General features: G+C 35.4%; 1 protein-coding gene across 1 annotated transcript in view; it reads right to left on the reverse strand.

Moving 5' to 3' along the window:
* Nucleotides 1-19,211, reverse strand: part of CFI (complement factor I) — a 48,602-nt gene that overhangs the window by 27,124 nt on the left and 2,267 nt on the right. The window contains exons 2-5 of the mRNA XM_080797501.1: nt 8,536-8,577; nt 6,105-6,384; nt 4,296-4,449; nt 708-889 (exon numbers count right to left, since the gene is read on the reverse strand). Coding sequence (XP_080653627.1) covers nt 708-889; nt 4,296-4,449; nt 6,105-6,384; nt 8,536-8,577 — 658 coding nt within the window. The remainder of the gene's footprint in view (nt 1-707; nt 890-4,295; nt 4,450-6,104; nt 6,385-8,535; nt 8,578-19,211) is intronic.

The raw sequence follows: 19,211 nt of genomic DNA on the forward strand, positions 1-19,211 counted from the left end.
GGTTAGTAAGGAAAACATGCCAAAGCTGGTTTATGGAGTCCCTTTGGTATCTCTGAAAACCAGTATTTACTGCAGAGGTCTGTACTTGCTGAGGTTAGGGGAAGGGGCTCAGGGACCATAGGTCCTTGCTCACACTGGCAAGCACGGGTGCTCACCCATTCCGTTTGTGCTGCTGCAGGAATCCTCACTTCCATCCCATGACTTGAGCAGTGCCATTTATATTTTAATGGTATTTTTTTTTAAGCACCAAAAAAGTGTTTAGACTTTAAAGCCATACATGTGACTAAAATATTTCAGTGTCAGGACCAAGGAGAAAAGTGGCAGTGACTGTCTTGAGACTGTGGTCACTTAAATATTTTAAAGACATTTTGAAGTGTGTAGGCTGGCCCTCTCAAAGGAAATATTGAAGTTTCTTCTGATATTTGCATTACTTATGTTTGTTGTATTAACTTTAATCCAGATGTTTCAGCAAACAAAGAGGAGTCAGGCAACTTTGCTCCCCATATAGGAACCTGGAGAGAAGTAATATTTGAATGCAAAAAATGTACAATAGAGGAAAAGCACCAATTTACGTTCTAAAGCCCCCAAAATGATTTTGCCTCTATTACTGCAATTGGGTATCTATCATGTTTTTTTACTACAGATGTGGCATGCAATAAACAATTTTTGAAGGAAGTTTTGAAGTTTCATGCAACTCTTCTACCAACCTGTATTGTGTGTGTAGCAAACCACACCAGCAAAATCCTGGTCATTTTTAGTTCTTCTCTTAGTAAAAGTACATTCAGCCAAACTTGTCTCGAATCCTTGACAATGCACTTGGAGACATTCAGTGGAATTTACAGAGACATTTTTAGGAAACTCAAACTGTTTTTGAATATCAAAAGCACCTCTACAATTAGAAAAAACGAAACATTAGGGTAGAATGATTAGTGCTTTGCATTTATAACCTTACCTTAGGAGGTAAGGAACTGAAGTAATTTCCTCTAATTTTCTACATATGAGTGATACATTGAACAAGATGCTTAAATTCTATGTCACCTGTAAAAGGGAATATGATACTCTCAGCTGGTTTTGTAAAGAGTGATGAAAACAATTAATTTACATTGGGTAGCCAAAATTCAAAGGTGGTAAACACTCAGCAAATATTACTTTCCTCTTCACTGTTTCCTGTTAAAAATGCTTTCTTCCACACTCCTGATATTTCTTTCCAACCTGAGATGCATCATTCTTGGCTTCTCTCCATCTCTTAACTCCTTTTCGCTCAAGGAACAGTAGAATAATCAATCAGGGAATTTTGGAATTACAAATCAGGCAAGGTTAGCTCACCTTTCCATCTTTTCTTTTGGGGACCTCTTCACAGGCCTTCACAGGCCTCATGCTGTAAGGCTTACCTGGTTGGCCCCATTGCTGCTTAGAATTTGGGAGATTAAGTTGGTTTAATTCTAGCAGGTTCTTTTTTTTTTTTTTTTTAAACCTAGCCATGTCCTCAACTCAGCCTCGACAATATTAAGGGGATATTTTGGCATCTATATGCCATTGCTTGGATTTCTCAATTTGTTCAAAATTTCTATGACTCAATATACTAGAGATGATGAGTTCCAGTAAAATATTCTGCTAGAACATTCAATTGCTCTCTGCTTCTCTTTAGAAAGAAATGGTGTTAAAAATAAGAAGCTGGGCAAAGATGCATCAGGTAAATATAAACAATAACAAAGCAATAATGGCAATATAAATATTAGATATTTAAAGGGAATAAGAAAGGCATTTTTAATGATTTCAGATCAATAATGATGGTAAAAAGGAGTCATAAAACTGTGCCAAACAGCATCAAAACAAATGAGAGCCACTGGGGCAATCTCACAGGTAAATAATTTGAAAAAAAAATCTCAATTTAAAACTATCTAAAAGTACTAGATAAAATGAATTCAATGAGCTCTTCTTTTTCATTTTTAAGATTTTATTTATTTATTTGAGAGAAAGGGAGAGAGCACATGTGGGTGAGGGGGAGCAGAGGGAGAGAGAGAAGCAGACTCCCAGCTGAGCAGGGAGCCCGTCAAGGGGCTCAGTGAGCTCTTAAAGAAGTAAGGGAAATACCCCTGGCTAAAATAAGATACGTCTGGGGGCTCCTGGGTGGCTCAGTCGGTTGAGTGTCTGCTTTCGGCTCAGGTCATGGTGCCAGGGTCTTGGGATTGACTCAGTCCCAAGTGGGGCTCTCTGCTCAGCAGGCAGTCTGCTTCTCCCTCTCCCTCTGTGATCTCTCTCATTCTTTCTCAAATAAATAAATAAAATCTTTAAAAATAAATAAATAAAATAAAGTAAGACAAGTCTGTCCATGAGCTGATACAAAATATGATAAGAGCAAAGTACCGGGAGATCAAAGACTGAGAGTTTCCCATTAGGTTGAATTATAGGTTGTAGGTCACAAACTGTCAAAAATCACAAATATCTTGTGGCTCAACTTAATAAGATACTCTCACTAATTAACTACTAGCAGATGTGGTTTAAGAAGACAGAAAGTAAATTCAGAATAAAGTTGAGAAATGTAAGAAGCAGCAACAAACCAGGATGTTGGTAAACATGAAATAAATCTGAGTAAGCACTAGTTGAATGACAGTAATAACAACTGCTTATTATATAATAATAGAAATTAACTTCAGGGATATATAAAAATAATGTGGAACTAAATACTGGAAACTTGGTAGAAATAGTGACATTCCTTATATTATTCCTAAGAGGGTGAGGACTTCCTAAGTCAAGAATTTATGGTATAAATGTGACAATAACCACTAAAGGAACAGAAATAGGATGTACATAGTTTACAAACCAAGTAGAGGGGGGTGGGAGGTTTAAAAAATACAACAACTTTATGAAACCCAATAGAAATTACAATAGGAAGAAACAAGTACACAGAAAAGGCAGGGTAATTAATACTCCTAAAATAAGATAGGGAAAATAAATTCAACAATGTAAATAATCACAACACTGTAAATGGACTAATTCAGACAGTTATTGTCATATTGGATTTTTTAAAAAAAAATCTAGATACATATAAACATGCTGTTTATAAAGGACACATTTAAAAGATAAAGACATAGAAAGTTGTATGTAAATAAATAGGAAAAGACTTGAACAAAGCAGTTAACAGGCTTACTTATTTTAATGGACAACATATTTATCACATAGAACCCTGCACATGAAACATTTAAAATATACTCAGCACAAAATAAATAAAATAAAATATACTTAGCACAAAGCAAGTGTCAACAAATATTTAAACAATTATCATCATATAGAGACCATTCTCTTACCACAGTACAATTAAATAAGAACTCTATAACAAAAACTTAACTAAAAGCAAATATATATTCATTAGGGAAGTAATAAAGAAACTTCTAAATCAAAAAAAGAAATTATACTGAAAATTTAAAAATATTTCGAATTGAACAATAAATAAACACCACCTTTATGCCACTGAGACTTATGGAATGCAGATGAAGCATTATCTAGTGGGAAATTTGGACCTTAAATGCTTATATTAGAAAATAAGAAAAGTTATAAATTGATGAGTTAAGTAAGCATTTAACTCAAGGAATGAGGAAAAATACAGTAGAGGAAAGGAGAGGGACAACAAACTTAATGAAGTTGAGAGAAAGTCACAGGAGACAATTTACATATAAAATGTAAAAATCAAAAGCACAATCAAATAGATCTCTTTAAGACTGATAAAGAGAAAAAGAGAAGGCATAGATAAACAATATTGGTATGAAAAAGTGGACATAATTATAGACAAGCAGAGACAGATGGTAAATAAACATATTTACAATCCTCTGGAACTACAAAGGATTCATAGATTCAGATACTTCAACAAACTTACAAGTGCTCTGTGCTCAGGGGTGTTCTAAGTGCTAGTGAAACATGAACATATTTAATCCTCATAACAATGCTATGAGAGGTAGTTAATATTCTCAGGCTACATATGAGGAAATTAAGGAAGAGAAAGAGTGGGTAATTAAAAAAGCAAATAGTTGGGGTGCCTGGGTGGCTCAGTTGGTTAAGCCTCTGCCTTTGGCTCAGGTCATGATTCCAGAGTCCTGGGGTAGAGCTCTGCCTCAGGCTCCCTGCTCAGCGGGGAGTCTGCTTCTCCCTCTCCCGCTCCCTTTGCTTGTGCGCGCTCTCTCTCTCTCTCTCTCTCTCTCTCTCTCGGTCAAATAAATAAATAAAATCTTTAAAAAAAAAACAAATAGTTGGAACAATAAAACCAATCCTGGGAAAATCCACTGACAACAAGCACTCACAGCTGAAATCCAAGTTCAAGACAGGCCACATTAGCTTCTATAATGCTCCAGGGTTTTTTACATATGAACATTTCCTTATCTTGGTCTACAAGTTTTACTTCAACCATTCCTTCTGAAGTGGTATTTCCATACTTTACAGAAACATTAAATTGTCCTAAAATTTAAAAGAACCAAAAGAATGAGCAATATTTAGGCATTCACCTTTTCTCCTCTTGATGAAAAGCCTTTAAAATAACAAGAAAGAGAATTTCAAATTAACTTTGAACACCATGAAGATTTTAACAAATAATAGTAAGCAATTATTTCATGAGGCAGCCCTGTGAAGACTACACTGATTATTTATCCCATGTTTACACATGAGGTTAAGTTGCTTGCTCCAGTGGGGAAGCCAGGAATTGAAAGCTACATATTGATCTCACTCCCAAGTGTGTGCTCTTCAATGTAAGCCAAACAATAATTAGAACATAATAAAGTTTTATGTATTCTCATATATTGACGGCATTTAATGATTCAAGAGAACAAAAGTCTGCCCCTGACAAAGTAATCTCCAGTATTGCTTCCCTCCTGTCCAACAGGCAGTAGGGAGCTCTCGTCTTTCTGCTCTATAGTGCCTCAACCTCTTCACTCAGCATCACACAGATATTTAGGAGATATGTGCCAGCATATGTCATGGTAACTAAAAAGAATGTTTTGCGGTGCCTGGGTGGCACAGTGGGTTGAGCACCTGATTCTTGGTTTTGACTCAGGTCACGATCTCAATATCTGTGAGACTGAGCCCCAGTCAAACTCCTCACTGAGCGTGGACTCTGCTTGAGTTTTTCTCTCTTTCCCCATCTGTCCCTCCCCACTGCACCCTCTCCTTCCCTCTCTCTCTAAAACAAATAAACAAATCTTTAAAAAGAGAATGTTTTGAGTGTTTTTTCGATCAGTTCATGAAGTGCCTGTGATAACTAATATTAGAAGATAAGCCTGAGGTTTGCTGTCATGGTTAAAATTTCATGAGCTCTTTTCGTGTGCCAAACACTGTGTGAAGACCTTTATATACATCATTTTATTTGATTTTCATGAGAGTCTTATGAGTTAGGAACTAGTGTCATTCGCATTTTACAAATGTGGAAAATGCGGTCTGATAGTCACATAGCTTGTCAATAACTGAGATTGGGTGGAGGGGCTTGCCACTCAATCTGACAGTAAGACTCCTAACCTTAACTACTCCACAAATCCACCTACCGGCATCCCAGCCTCCTCACTGCATTAGGAACCTGGATGGAGTGTAGACAAGCTCTTTTGTCTGATGTGCCAAGTTTGCTAGGTTAGAGCATGTCCTAGGTTAGCAGTGGTCCGAGCTCCCCTTAGATCAGGACCAGTGGGGTTGGGGCTCCCTAGGGGTAGGGGCTGATGGGATGGATGCTGGAAGAAATTATTGGAACTGCAGGTCTAGAGGTACAGCTCCCTATTAGTCTCAACCTCACATAAAGACTTGTTCATTGGGTTCTGAACCAACTCAACGGCTCTGGGCATAGTTCTGCTAGCCAAGTCAAAGTGAGGGTGGGGATAATTTTGAAGGACCAGGGAGCAGAGAGTGGCACAGGCACTGAGGGGGAAGGACTGGCCTCAGGGCCTTGTGCAGTGGACTCGAAGGCTAACTATATTCTGGTGACCTGAATTTCTTTGGTTATCATCGCAATTGCAACTGGGTCTAGAGGGGAATTTTGGCATCATAACATTTCATAGCAAAATTATTTTCTAATAGAAAGTATAGCAAACAATTTCCTTGTTACATCATAGATTCAACTAGGCTTTTCCTACCTTGAGCTGTGCATGCTCCACTATTTAAAAATTTTGCCCCTGGACGAAGACATTCAACACTCTTTTGCTGACAGTAAGTTGGGTAGGTTTTCCCGTTAGTTGAACACACTGCGGTACCATTCTTTGGGCACTGATATGGGAGTTTACAAATACAGGTCCCATCAATGCATTTCTGCCATGGTTGGCAGAAGACTTTGCTGCAGGAGAGATGTGTGTATTTTTCAGTTAAGCACTTTTTGTCTACCAGATCATTTTGAGGTGTGCTTTTTATTGCAGAAAGCTGTAAAACACAAAATAAACATTGACAAACTAAAATCTTCTTTTTGAAGATGATTAAGTGAAGGAAAGGAACAGAACAGACTCACCCAGCCCACAGTACAGATGAGGTGATGTGGTGTAGTGGCTTACAGAATCACAAATGTGACTTCAAGTCCTAGCTTGGGTACTTACGGTTATATGCCCTTGACCTCATGAAATGTGTGTTTCCTCATCTGGAAAATGGGGGTAATAGCTTCTTGCAAGGCTATTGCAAGGATTAGAAATTCTACACATATAATGGTTGACAGGTACTAGGCATGAAATCAATAGGAGCTATTATTATCCTAAGGACAACATAAAATTCTGCCTTGGAAGAAATCAATGAATCTCATAAGTCATGTTAAGAAGTAACAAAATTGGTGCTAAATATAGTCTTGTGGAATGAACTGATGAATAAATTGGTCAATTTTATTAATAAATGCAAAATCATTTGTTAAACTCCTACTGTGTATAAAGTTTCTTTTAGATGAATGTACATGGGCTCTGTCTTCCAAGGGCTTGATATCTAGGCAATAAGACAGAAACATAACAACTAGGGAGAAGGCAGATTGTGGTAATTGATATAGCAGTGGTACAAATATAACACAGCACTCTTGGAGAACCAGAATGGAAGAGAGCTAGGCTTTCTAGGGGAATTAATAAATTAATTACTTAACTTTCCTCGGGGAGTTTAAAAAGGCCTCCTGGAGGTGGTAGCATTTGAGCAAGGTGAAGAAGGACAGATGCTGGCAGAGGGCTGGTGTTAGCAAAACAGAGGAGGGATGGTGCAGAATGTATTTAGGGAATGGGCATATGGGATTTTGTATGCTTTAAATGGGATGGTCACTGGTCAGGAAACTGGTTAGAGACAGCAGGAGTGGAGTATGAGAATGGTTTAGAAAGACACTCAAGCAAGCAAAAGCAATAGGAAATTTTTTGAGAGTTTAGATGTAAAGGGACACAGAAATGGGGTGATAATTGGAAGGGGATATTGAGTAAGGAGAAGGTTTTTGTTTAAAGATGGAGGGTCATATACATGTGCCATATTAAGGACTGTTATGGATTATATGATTTAGTTTTAACTAAAAATAATCTTCACAAATGGGTAAGTGGCTTAAAGATTCATAGCATGAAATGAGTGTTGGATTGAAAATAATGCCTGGAGGTGGGTATTAAGGAGGGCAAAAATTGCATGGAGCACTGGGTGTGGTGCATAAACAATGAATAAACAATGAACATTGGAAACATGAAAAAAATAAAATAAATAAATTAAAAAAAAAAGAAAAGAAAAGAATGCCAAAGCACAACACCACTGGAAAAGCAAATGGCAGAGTCTACAACTCTAACCCCAGTAGAAGCTGTTCATCAGCCACATCATGGGGGTAAAACAATAAAATATGATAAATATAATAAAATATTTTAATAAAATAAAATAAATAAATTTTAATAATTTTATTTATATTATTTAAATAATTTTATTTATATTATTTAACAATAAAATAAAATAAAATATGACAAGAAAGTCCTGTCACCCAGTTAGTAGAATTAAAATGAGTATTTGAAATATAGATTTATATCTGGTATCATTAATGATGAACCTCTCCCTATGTGTTTCTTGTGTGTTGCTCTTTCTGAAGTATCTTTTGCAGCTAACATGCCATTAAGGCAAATGAAAATTTTAAAAATAATAAAGTGTGTTTAATGACATTATTTCATTGAGATTGATGAAAATTATTAAAATATTATTTATGTACTTAAAATTGTATTTGTTTTTTAGGGTGCATCATTTATATAGCAGTATAATTATTATTTATTACTAATTATATTCACATATACTAGAAGCACATGTTCAAAAATTTTTAGCAATTATGACTATAGTCTACTTATCTACAAAACATGACTCAACTCCTTTAGTTACCTTTCTTTTCTGTGTATATGGGTTTGTTTTTGTTTGGTTTGTTTTTGGCCCTTTCCTTGGTTATTTGCAATGATGTAGCAATTATTTTGATGTGAATTTTGTCTTTTTATTCTAGGCATGGCTACAATGACGGCTACAATATTAGATAGATGGTTGGTAATTAGAAAACAAGAAACAAATTCCTATTCGCCCCAATATACAGCTGTATAGCTTTACCTGTGTTGTCTTTGTCCATTGTTTTTGTTTTTCATCTCTATCCTATAAACAAAGGAAAAAGAACCATCAACAATGACCAAAGCTCAGAAAAGGCCTCCACTGCCCCCCTTCCACTGCTACGTAGCTATGTGATCTTCAGTAAATGACTTTACTTTTCTGATTCTGTTCTTCTATAAAATGTGGAAAATAAAAATAATATTCTCACAGAGCTCTTTGAGGGATCAAATGAAAAATACATGAGAAAACCAAATACACATTTAAGACCCTATAGAAATGCAAATATGACGGCAACTGTGGCGGATTCCAATGGCTCCAGTTCTACCCTCCCTACCTTCCAGTCCTTTGCTGTGCTTCTCACTGGGGGCAGGGTGTATTTTAACTCTAGACTCTGGGTCTGGCCGTGTGACTTGCTTTAATTAACAGGAAGTCAGCAGGTGGGACTCAAGAGATTGGAAAGTATTTGTCCAAATGGTTTGTCCTTTTGCTTCTCTGCCATAGCTATGAGAAGAACAAGGCCAGGCTAGCAAAGAAACACTCTAACGGAGTCCAGCTTAGATCACCTGATCACCAGCCAACCTGCAGACTAGTACACTAAACAAAGTTTTATGCCACAGAGATTTTATGGTAATTTTATTATCATGGCATTAACTAACTGGCACAATCATCATATCCCTGGAAAACACTGAGGAAAAAAATGGAAAAGATTCAAAAAGAGTAAATAATATGGAGTTTTGGTTTTTTTCCAGAAGTGAATAAAGAGCTTCTATTCTGAAAGTTAATAACTATATGGGAAGTCTTTCCATTGGAAGACTTTTAGCCCCTCTGTGGCTTCAGTTTCTTCTCATCCTGGTTTTTGCTCGCAATTTTTTCTACATTTTTTTCTCTCCTTTGATCTGTCCATCTTGAATTATACCTGTTTCTGATATAAAGTCATGCTCTGATATCTCGACAATCAGATACTTAAGCAGCCGCTGTCCTATTCAGATAAAAAAGTAGTATTTCTCTACTAATACATAATGATGAATTGTTTTAATTTGCATAAAGAATTTGAATTTTGATATTTTTACTGTTTGTTTTCTTTTTAAAATAACTATCCTGTTTGTCCTAGGACCAGCATGTTGTTGTTGGAAATGGTAGGAAAATGATTTTATGGTGTACATAGGTAGGGTGGACCCTGATACCTTGCTCTTAAAAATTTGAGAATATTGCTTTGGGATCAATTCCATTATTTTTGCCTCAGAGATGAAAAAAAATCATTGGCCTAGTTTATTGGGTTTTTTTGTTTGTTTTGTTTTTTATTATGAAGGTAAGATGGCTGAAATTTTGTTGTTTTTACTTTTAATTAATTTTTTAAAAACAGGAAACACAAAGCAATATTACAAATAGGTTCAAAAGGGTGCCTATAAAAAGTATATTTCCTTTCTTTCCTTATCCATTCAACCTACACAGGCCCACCTCAGAGCCAACCATTTAATAGTTCTTTGTGAATCTTTCCAGAGATCATCACTGCACATGAGCCCATGTTTTCTTTCCTAACTCTGCCCCCCAACACCAGTGCAATTTGCAACCAGTGGCCCTTTCCAATGTTTTGTCATTATAACCAATGTTATAGTGAATCTTTTTATATAATACACATCATTTCCCACATATACTAAATACATGTCAGTACTTACCTGGGAGTGAGACAGCTGAATAAAAAAAAATAGCACTTTGAACTTTGATCGATATTGCCTAATTTCTCTCTATAAAGGTTTTCATTTGCATTCCCATCATCAATCTATGACAGTGCCTATTTTCCATAATCTTGACCACAGAACATATGCCTCACTAAACTTTTTTATCTTAGCCAATTTAGCATATAAAAATGTTATCGGAGTACAGTTGTATTTGCAATTTTCCCCAATGAGTGAGGCTGAACATCTTTCAATATGTTCAGACTTTAAGAGAGATTTTTATTTTTCTCCTTGCACTGATGTATACTGGATTGTTGTCTTGTTTGTTTGTTTGTTTGTTTGGCTGTTTTGTTTTGTTTTGTAGGAACTCTGTATGTTAAAGAAACCAGCCCTTTGGAATATGAGTTGCAAAAAAGTGTTCGGCTGTTGAAAAATGGCAAGCCTAGTGTATTTGACACACAGAACATACACTTTAAAAATATATATTTTCTTTTAGAGAGAGATAGCAAGAGAGCAAGCAAGGGAGGGGGGAAGAGAGAGGGAGAGAGAGAAACTCAAGCAGAATCTCAAGCTCTGCATGAGCAAGAGCACAGAGCCCAACACCAGGCTCAATCTCACTACCCTGAGATCATGACCCTGAGATCAGGACATGAGTGGAAACAGAGTCTGACGCTCAACCAACTGAGCCACCCAGGTGCCCCCAGAACAGATACTTTTATAAAACATTACTTCCTACACAACAAAATTATTTTCAGTAAAAACCATGAAGGAAATGAATGATATATTATGCAGAAAAATGTAAAGAGCAAACATCTTCTTTCACTGAAATTCATATCTATAAAACCATGTTTGTAAAAATAAAAGAGTAAAAAATATAGTACAGTACAAATAAGGGAAAATAGATAAATATTTTTAACTACATAATAAATGCATTTGGTGAAAAAAGGAAAAATTATACCTATATATAGGTCTGTTATAGTAATGAATAATAATATTGTAGGCTTTTAAAAAGATTTAATTAATTAATTAATTAATTAGAGAGAGAATGAGAATGAGAGAGCACAAGCAGAGGAGCAGCAGCAGAGGGAGGGAGAAGCAGGCTTCCCACTGAGCAGGGAGCCGGATGTGGGGCTCAATCCAAGGACATTGAGATCATGACCCGAGATGAAGGCAGATGCTTAACTGACTGAGCCACCCAGATGCCCCAATAATATTGCAGTTTAAGAACAAGTAAATACATTTATAAGAAAGAATAAATTTCATTTTAAAAATACTATTCAAATTTGGTAAAATGTGTCCTGTATGTACTATTGTTTGTACTTGGCACACCTGCACTGTTTTACTATTTTATATTTTAAAAACAAAAATTCCAAACGACCATTAGAATGAAAGAACTGAAAGCTCAACTTGTTTCTTCATCCCTTCATCCTTACAATTCACTGTGACAACACTGTTTATTTTGAATCTTTTTATATTCAGAAAAATGTGATAACACGGAGTTTGGAGACAGGAGCTCTACCTGAAATGAGCTTGAACAATTCCAATGTATAATGTATATGAGACTGCCTCTAACAGGGCTGAACTGAGAGATGATTGAATTAACTTAATACAATGACAATTAAAGGATACATTTTTAAAAATATGTCCATTTGTAGTTTACATTTGTATTTTAAAAAATCAATCTCAGTAAAACCAGCAATTGTTAACTGTACTATCTAATACAAGAGCCACTAGCCAAATGTGGCTATCTAAATTAAAATTTATTAAAATTATATTAAATAAGAATTCTTTTGCTTCCCATCAAGATTGAATAATAGGGGCCAGGTGTACATTTCAGTTTAAAACAACCAAAAAATGGACAAAATATGGAAAGCAATGATTTTTAAGATACTGGACATCAGGCAAAGAAGGATAGTGATCCCTGAGAGTTGACAGGTAAATTAAGAAGCTGTATAATTGTTCCATTTGATTACCTTGAGAAAGTTCCAAGACTGTGGTGCAGAGAGACGGAACTTGAGCTGAGCCTAAGGGACTCCCTGAGCTGAGGAGACAGATTTGAGAGTCTGAGGAGACCAAAGCAGCTACCGTTCATAGAATCAAGTACTGGAAAGAAGTGAGTAGAATAGAAAGAGACCTTTGGATCCTCTTAGCAGATGCCCTCTGAGTGTTCAGTGAGTATTCATCAGCACGTGGGTAGGACGAAACTACCACCGAAAAGAATTCTAGGTGACAGGGCCCACATTCAAACAAGGCCATGAACAGTGCTCGTTCTCAACAGTGATTCCTGGGGATTTCTGGTCCTATGTAAGAATGCTTAAAGCCAAGACCTGAAAGGATCAAACTGTTTTCAAGTAACTTAATTACATCTCAGTACAAAGTTCAAGAATATTTATAAGGATACAAAAATACTCAGCATCCAGCAGAGTAAAATTCATGGTATCTGATATCCAATAAAGAATACTAGGCATGCAAAGATGCAGCAAAATATGATTCATATTGAGAAAAATCAATCAGCTGAAATTCACCCAGAACACTAGCACAGATGTTAGAATAAGCAGGCAAGGATATTCAAATATTTATTATAACTGTATTCCACATGCTAAAAGGGTTAAGCAAAAACATGAAAAATATAAGAGATCCAAATTGAACTTCTAGAGTTGAAAACTACAATATTTGAGATTAAAAACGTATATATACTGGATGGAACTAACTACAGGTAGGACTCGGCAGAAGAAAAGATTAGAAAACCCAAAGATTTATCAAACAAGGTATGAATGAGCCGTGCAACAAATTCAAGTGGCATGGCATGCGTGTAATGGAGTTTCAAAGGAGGAATGAGTGAGATGGGAACAAAAAGTATATTTGAAGTAACAGTGTCTGACACTTTTCTAAATTTGATGAAAAATATAAATTCACAGTTTCAACAAGTTTAATGAACCCCAAGCAGAAGAAACATGAAGGAAACTCCATGAAGGCATATCATACTCAAACTGTTCAAATAATACCAGCGACAAAGAGAAAATCTTCAAAGAGCCAAAGAGACAAGACACATTATGGGCAAAGGAACAAAGGTTAAGTGTGACAGCAGAGGTCTCATCACTAATGCAAGTAAGAAGATAGTGGAGTAGCAGTTAAAAAATATTGGGGTGGGGGGAATCCTGTTGACTTATACTTCTATACCTAACAAAATATCATTAAAAGTTTTTCTCTTATTACAGATTTTATTTACTTATTTGACAGAGAGAAAGAGAGACAGTGAGAGAGGAAACAGAAGAGGAGGGAGTGGGAGAGGGAGAAACAGGCTTCCCGCCAAGCAGCGAGCTCAATGCCAGGCTTGATCCCAGGACCCTGAGATAATGATCTCAGCCAAAGGCAGACACGTAATCACTGAGCCACCCAGGTGTCCCATCATTAAAAGTTTAAGTCAAATAACAACCTCTTTAGACAAAAAAGGTGAAAAATTAATCACCAGTATATCTGCCTTACAAGAAAGGTTAAAAAAAAAAAAAGTCCTTTAAGCAGAAGGAAAGTTATGCTAGATGAAATTCTGGACCTACACAAAGGAATGATGAATGCTGGAAATCTCTGGGAATATTTGATATGGGGGGAGGTCAGTGAAGACAATAGCTTTTATTTCTGCTTTGTACCTTTTCTTGTGGTATCTTTGACTTTGTTATCAGAGTAATATTGGACTCATAAAATGAATTAAGTATTCACTTCTTTTCTGAGTTAAGAGTTTGAGAAGAATTAGTGTTAATTCTTTCAATATTTAGTAGAATTTACCAATGAAGCCATCTGATATTGGACATTTCTTTGATGAAAAAAAAATTTAACTCTTGATTCAACTCTGGTTATATGTCTATTCATATTTACTATTTCTTCTTGATTCAGTTTTGGTAATGTGTTTGTAGGAATTTGTCCACTCATCTAGGTTATCTAATTTGTTGGCATATAATTGTTCACAGAACTCTTATCATTCTTTTGACTTCTGTAAGGTCAGCAGTAATGTTTTCACTCTCTGATTTTATTTGTTTCTTTTTTTGTCAATCTAGCTAAGGTTTGTCAATTTAGTTGATCTTTTCAAAGAACTGCTTTTAGTTTAATTGATTCTATTATCTTACCATTTATTTTTTTCCATCTACATTCTTTTCTTTTCCTCCTTCTCCTCCTTCACCATCTTCCTCTTCTACTTTTTTTTGGAGGCTAACCAACATGCTACTGAGTAACCAATGGATCAGTGAAGAAATCAAAGAGGAAAAATAGAGACAAGTGAACATGAAGACCCAATGGCCCCAAATCATTGCAATACAGCAAAAACAGTTCTAAGAGGAAAATTTATAGCAATGCCAACCTACCTCAAGAAACAAGAAAAATCTCAAATAAACAATCTAGTCTTATACCTGAAGGAACTAGAAGAACAAACAAAGCCCAAAGCTGGTAGAGGGAAGGAACTAATAAAGATCAGAGCAGAAATAAATGAAATAGAGACTAAAAAATGAAAAGTTCAATAAGACCAAGAGTTGGTTCTTTGAAAAGATAAACAAAATGAAACAGAAATAATTACCAACACCACAGAAATATGAAGCATTTGACAAAATTCAGCATATTCCCCATTCTAATCTTTATTATTTCCTTCTTTTTTCTAGCTTTGGATTTAGCTTGCTCTTCTTTTTCTGGTTCTTGTAAGGTGTAAGGTTAGGTTTTTGATTAAGGATCTTTGTTCTTTTTAAATGTAGGCATCTACTGCTATAAATTTCCATGTGAGAACTGCTTTGCCATATCTCATATGTTTTGGTATGTTGTATTTTTGCTTTTATTCATTTCTAAGTGTTTTCTAATTTACTCTGTGATTTCTTTGACCACCAGTTGTTTTAAAGTATACTGTTTAATTTCCACATATTTGTGAATTTTCCAGTTTCCTTTCTGTTACTGATTTCTAGTTTTATTCCATCATCTTTAGAGGAACTATTTCTTACTATTTTAACAGTTTAAAACATATTGAGACATGTTCTATGGCCTAACATATAGCCTATGGTGGAGAATGTTCTATGTGCACTTGAAAAAAAATGTGTATTCTGCTTCTGTTGTGTGTAGTGCTCTATATGTCTAGTTGTTAGGTCTGGTTGATTTATGGTGCTATTAAAATCCTCTATTTTCTTATTAATCTTCTGTCTAGATTTTCTATTATGGAAATTCTATTATAGAAGGTGGGATATAGAAGTTTCCAATTATTATTACAGAATTCTCTTCTTCCCTTCCATTATGTCATGGTCTTATGTATTTTGGGTTCGACTGTTTGGTGTGTATATGTTTATAATTATATATTTTAGATGAACTCTTTTATCAATACCTAATGTTCTTTGTTTCATCTGATATTAGTGCTGTTACTTCCAGTTCTGTTTTGGTTACTCTATGGAATATTGTTTTCCATCCTTTCACTTTCAATCTATTTGTGTCTTTGGATCTAAAGTCTCTTTATATAGCATGTAGTTGGATCATGTATATAGAGTCTCTTGTATATAGCATATAGCATATAGTTAGACCATGGTTAGTTTTTTAAAAAATAAATTCTGCCAATCTGTGTCTTTCACTGGAGAATTTAACTCACTTACATTTAAGTTGTTTATAAGGAATGCCTAACTTTTGTTGCTTTGCAATTTGTTCTCTGTATGTATTGTAACTGTTGTTCTTTATGTCCTCTGTTACTGACTTCTTTTGTGTTTTGTTGATTTCTTTGTAGTGAACTCTTTTGATTTTCTTCTTTCTATATATTTTTAAGATTTTTTTTTGTGGCTGACATGGAGATTATACTTAACATCTTAAATGTAGAGCAATCTAGTTAGAATTGATACCAACCTAACTTCAAGGGCAACTTACATGTTGTTGCTTGTAAACTCCTCCCCCCTTTTATGTTGTTATGGTCACACATTACATCTTTATGCATTTTATGCATGTTAACATAGATTTATAATTATTTTTTCTACATTCTTCTTTTAAATCATGTGAAATAAAAAGAGGGGCTACAAACCAAAAATAAAATTACACTGACTTTTGTATTTACCTATTTAGTTATCTTTACTGAAGTTCTTTATCTCTTCTTATGGCTTCCAGCTACTGTCTAGCATATTTTTGCTCAGCTTACAGGACTTTCTTAGAGTGAATTTCCTGTCTATAAGTAACTAACTCCATCAGCTTTTGTTTATCTGAAAATGTCTTAATTTCTCTTTCATTTTTAAAGGATTGTTTGTTCTATATAGAATTGTTGATTGATAGTTTTTTCTTTCAGCACTTTAAGAGTATCATCCCACTCCCTTCTCCACACCTCCATGGTTTCTAATGAGAAATACACTTGTAATCTTACTGAAAATTCCTTGTCCATGATGAGTTGCTTTTCTCTTGCTGCTTTCAAGATATTCTGTTTTGTTCCTTGGCTTTTAACAATTTCATTATAATGTGCCTTGGTGTGGACTTTGCATTATCTTTTGGGGGCTGGTAAGCTTCCTAAATCTGTAGATTCATATCTTTTTTCAAATTTGGGAAGTTTTTGGCTGTTATTTTGTCAAACATTCTAACATGTTCTCTCCTCTTCTGAGGTTCCTATTATGTATATTTTGGTGTTCTTAATGGTATCCCACAGATTTTAAGCTCTGTTTCTCTTATTTTTTCTTTCTGCTCTTCAAACTTGATACTTTAATTGACTGATCTTCAAGTTCACTTACTTTTCTACCTGCTCAAATTTGCTATTAAAACTCTAGTGAGTTTTTCATTTCTGTCATTATACTTTTCTGCTCCATAATTTCTGATTTTTATGATACCTATGTATCCCTTCATTGATATTTTGTATTTGCTCATACATCATCCTCCTGGTTTCCTTTAGCTCTTTGAAAGTATTTAAGATAGTCAGCTTAAAGTCTTTGTCTAGTAAGTCCAAAGTCTGTTTTTCCTCATTTCTGTTAATTTCTCCTGTGAAAGGGCCATATTTTCTTGTTTCCTTACATGCTTCATCATTTTGTTAAAACTAGACATTTTGAATATTACAATGCAGTAACTCTTGAAATCAGATTTTTCTTTCTCCTCAAGTTTTGCATTTCTTTCTTGCTATAGACTATAGCTGTTTGTTTAGTGAGTTATCTAAACTGTTTTTGTAAAGCAAAGTTTGTTTTTTGTCATGTGTGGTTTCTGAAGTTTCTCTTCCTTTACCTTGCACACAGCTAGTGTTTAGACAAATATTTCTTTGAATGAGAGGGAGAGAGAAACAGAGGGAGAGGAAGAAGAAGAGGAAGAGGAAGGGAAAAGGAAAAGGAAAGAGAAAGACAAAGGAAGAGAAGAGAAATGAAATATAAAGAATAAGAAACTCCTCAAATCAATAACAAAAAAACCTCATCTAGACTTGGCAAATTGGCCCTGTGCTTGAGTACCACCACCCCCCCTCAACATTTAGCCAGGCCATTTACAATTCTCTCTTAGCCTTCACTTCATCATTCCTGCACTGAGCCTAGAGATCACCTAGAGGTGTTGATTTAGGGTCTTCTTAGATCTTTTCTGAACATGCATCCTGCCCTGGACATATGTGTTGCTTTTTTAAAAATTCCTAACTATTCACATGGAATTTTGAATGGTTATTTTCCCATGGAAACTCTTTCCCTAACTTTTCCTCCCAGGCTTTGGCATTCTACTGTTTGTCTCAACTGTAATCTTTTGTCCCAGGTAGCTGCAGGTTGTTTGATGCCTCACAATGTTTTTGAGGAATGCCCACTGCCTTTCCACTCTGAGTGAGTTCTGAGTTAGGCAAAACAAAGACAAATATGTTTGATCAGTCTTTCCAGTATCCTCCAAGCAGATTAAAATAGACAAACACCATTTTTCTAAAATAATGTCTGCTCTGCTCCTTCTAGAGCTAGGGATGAGAGTTCCACATGTGAGTGCTATCTTCAAGACCGCCACTGAACTAGGGACAGTGTAGGGCTAGGGCAAGTTGAAATGCCACAAAGTTTTCCTACCATTTTTAAGTTGCCTTTTCCTTCATTCAGTGTTCATTTGGATGCTATAAGTCTTTGTTTAATAACTGGAGTTCTGACAGTTTCTTCTGACAGTCTGCATGATTGTGTGTGTGTGTGTGTGTGTGTGTAAAGACAGTGTTTGGATTTGCCTACTTTGCCATTTTTGCTGACCTCACTGTCTGCATTACATTTGCTTCCTTTGCATATTGTCTTTCCATCATCTCTTCACTCTGCTGAACATCACCCTAGCTCTTTCTTTCCAAAATATTACTGATATAAACAGGTTTGTAATAAACTTTAAGGATAAATAAAAATTTAAGGTTTGGTCAGAGTTTATGTTATAACACAACACTTCACAGTAGTAAATAACCATATTGAGTGGTTATTTCTATTTCTACTCTTTAATATACCTTGGTTATTAATACAGCAGCCAATCCCTCCGTGTTCTGGTTTTATCTCCCAGAGAAACCTGAGTCCCCTTATCTCTATGTCTGGGCAATAAAACCAGAATTCTCACTTCACTATTCAGAACAACCTAAGTCTATCCCATTGCCAGTTCACTCCTGCCATCGATATAATCCACTTTCAAATAAATCCATTAACAAGTTTTGATATAAAAGGGATGGGACTTTTTATTCCTTAGCGGGAAATCTGGTCCTAGCTTTCAAAATAACAAAAATGTCTCCCAGTTGTATGTTTTTTATTTCATTTAGAAAATGTAGACACATTTTAAAACTTCTTTGAACACATTTATGTTGTCTCTATGGCAACTTCCATTTAAAAATGGTTATTTCAAAAAACTGAGGTTTGCTGGAGGGGGTGGTGGGAGGGTTGGGGTGGCTGGGTGCTGGGGAGGGTATGTTCTATGGTGAGTGCTGTGAATTGTGTAAGACTGATGATTCACAGACCTGTACCCCTGAAACAAATAATACATTATATGCTAATAAAAAATGGTTATCTCTCAGTATTCCATTTTCTTTTATAAACTAATATTATAACTAAT

The sequence above is a fragment of the Martes martes genome (assembly GCF_963455335.1).
Source record: "Martes martes genome assembly, chromosome: 2".
Taxonomy (NCBI): domain Eukaryota; kingdom Metazoa; phylum Chordata; class Mammalia; order Carnivora; family Mustelidae; genus Martes; species Martes martes.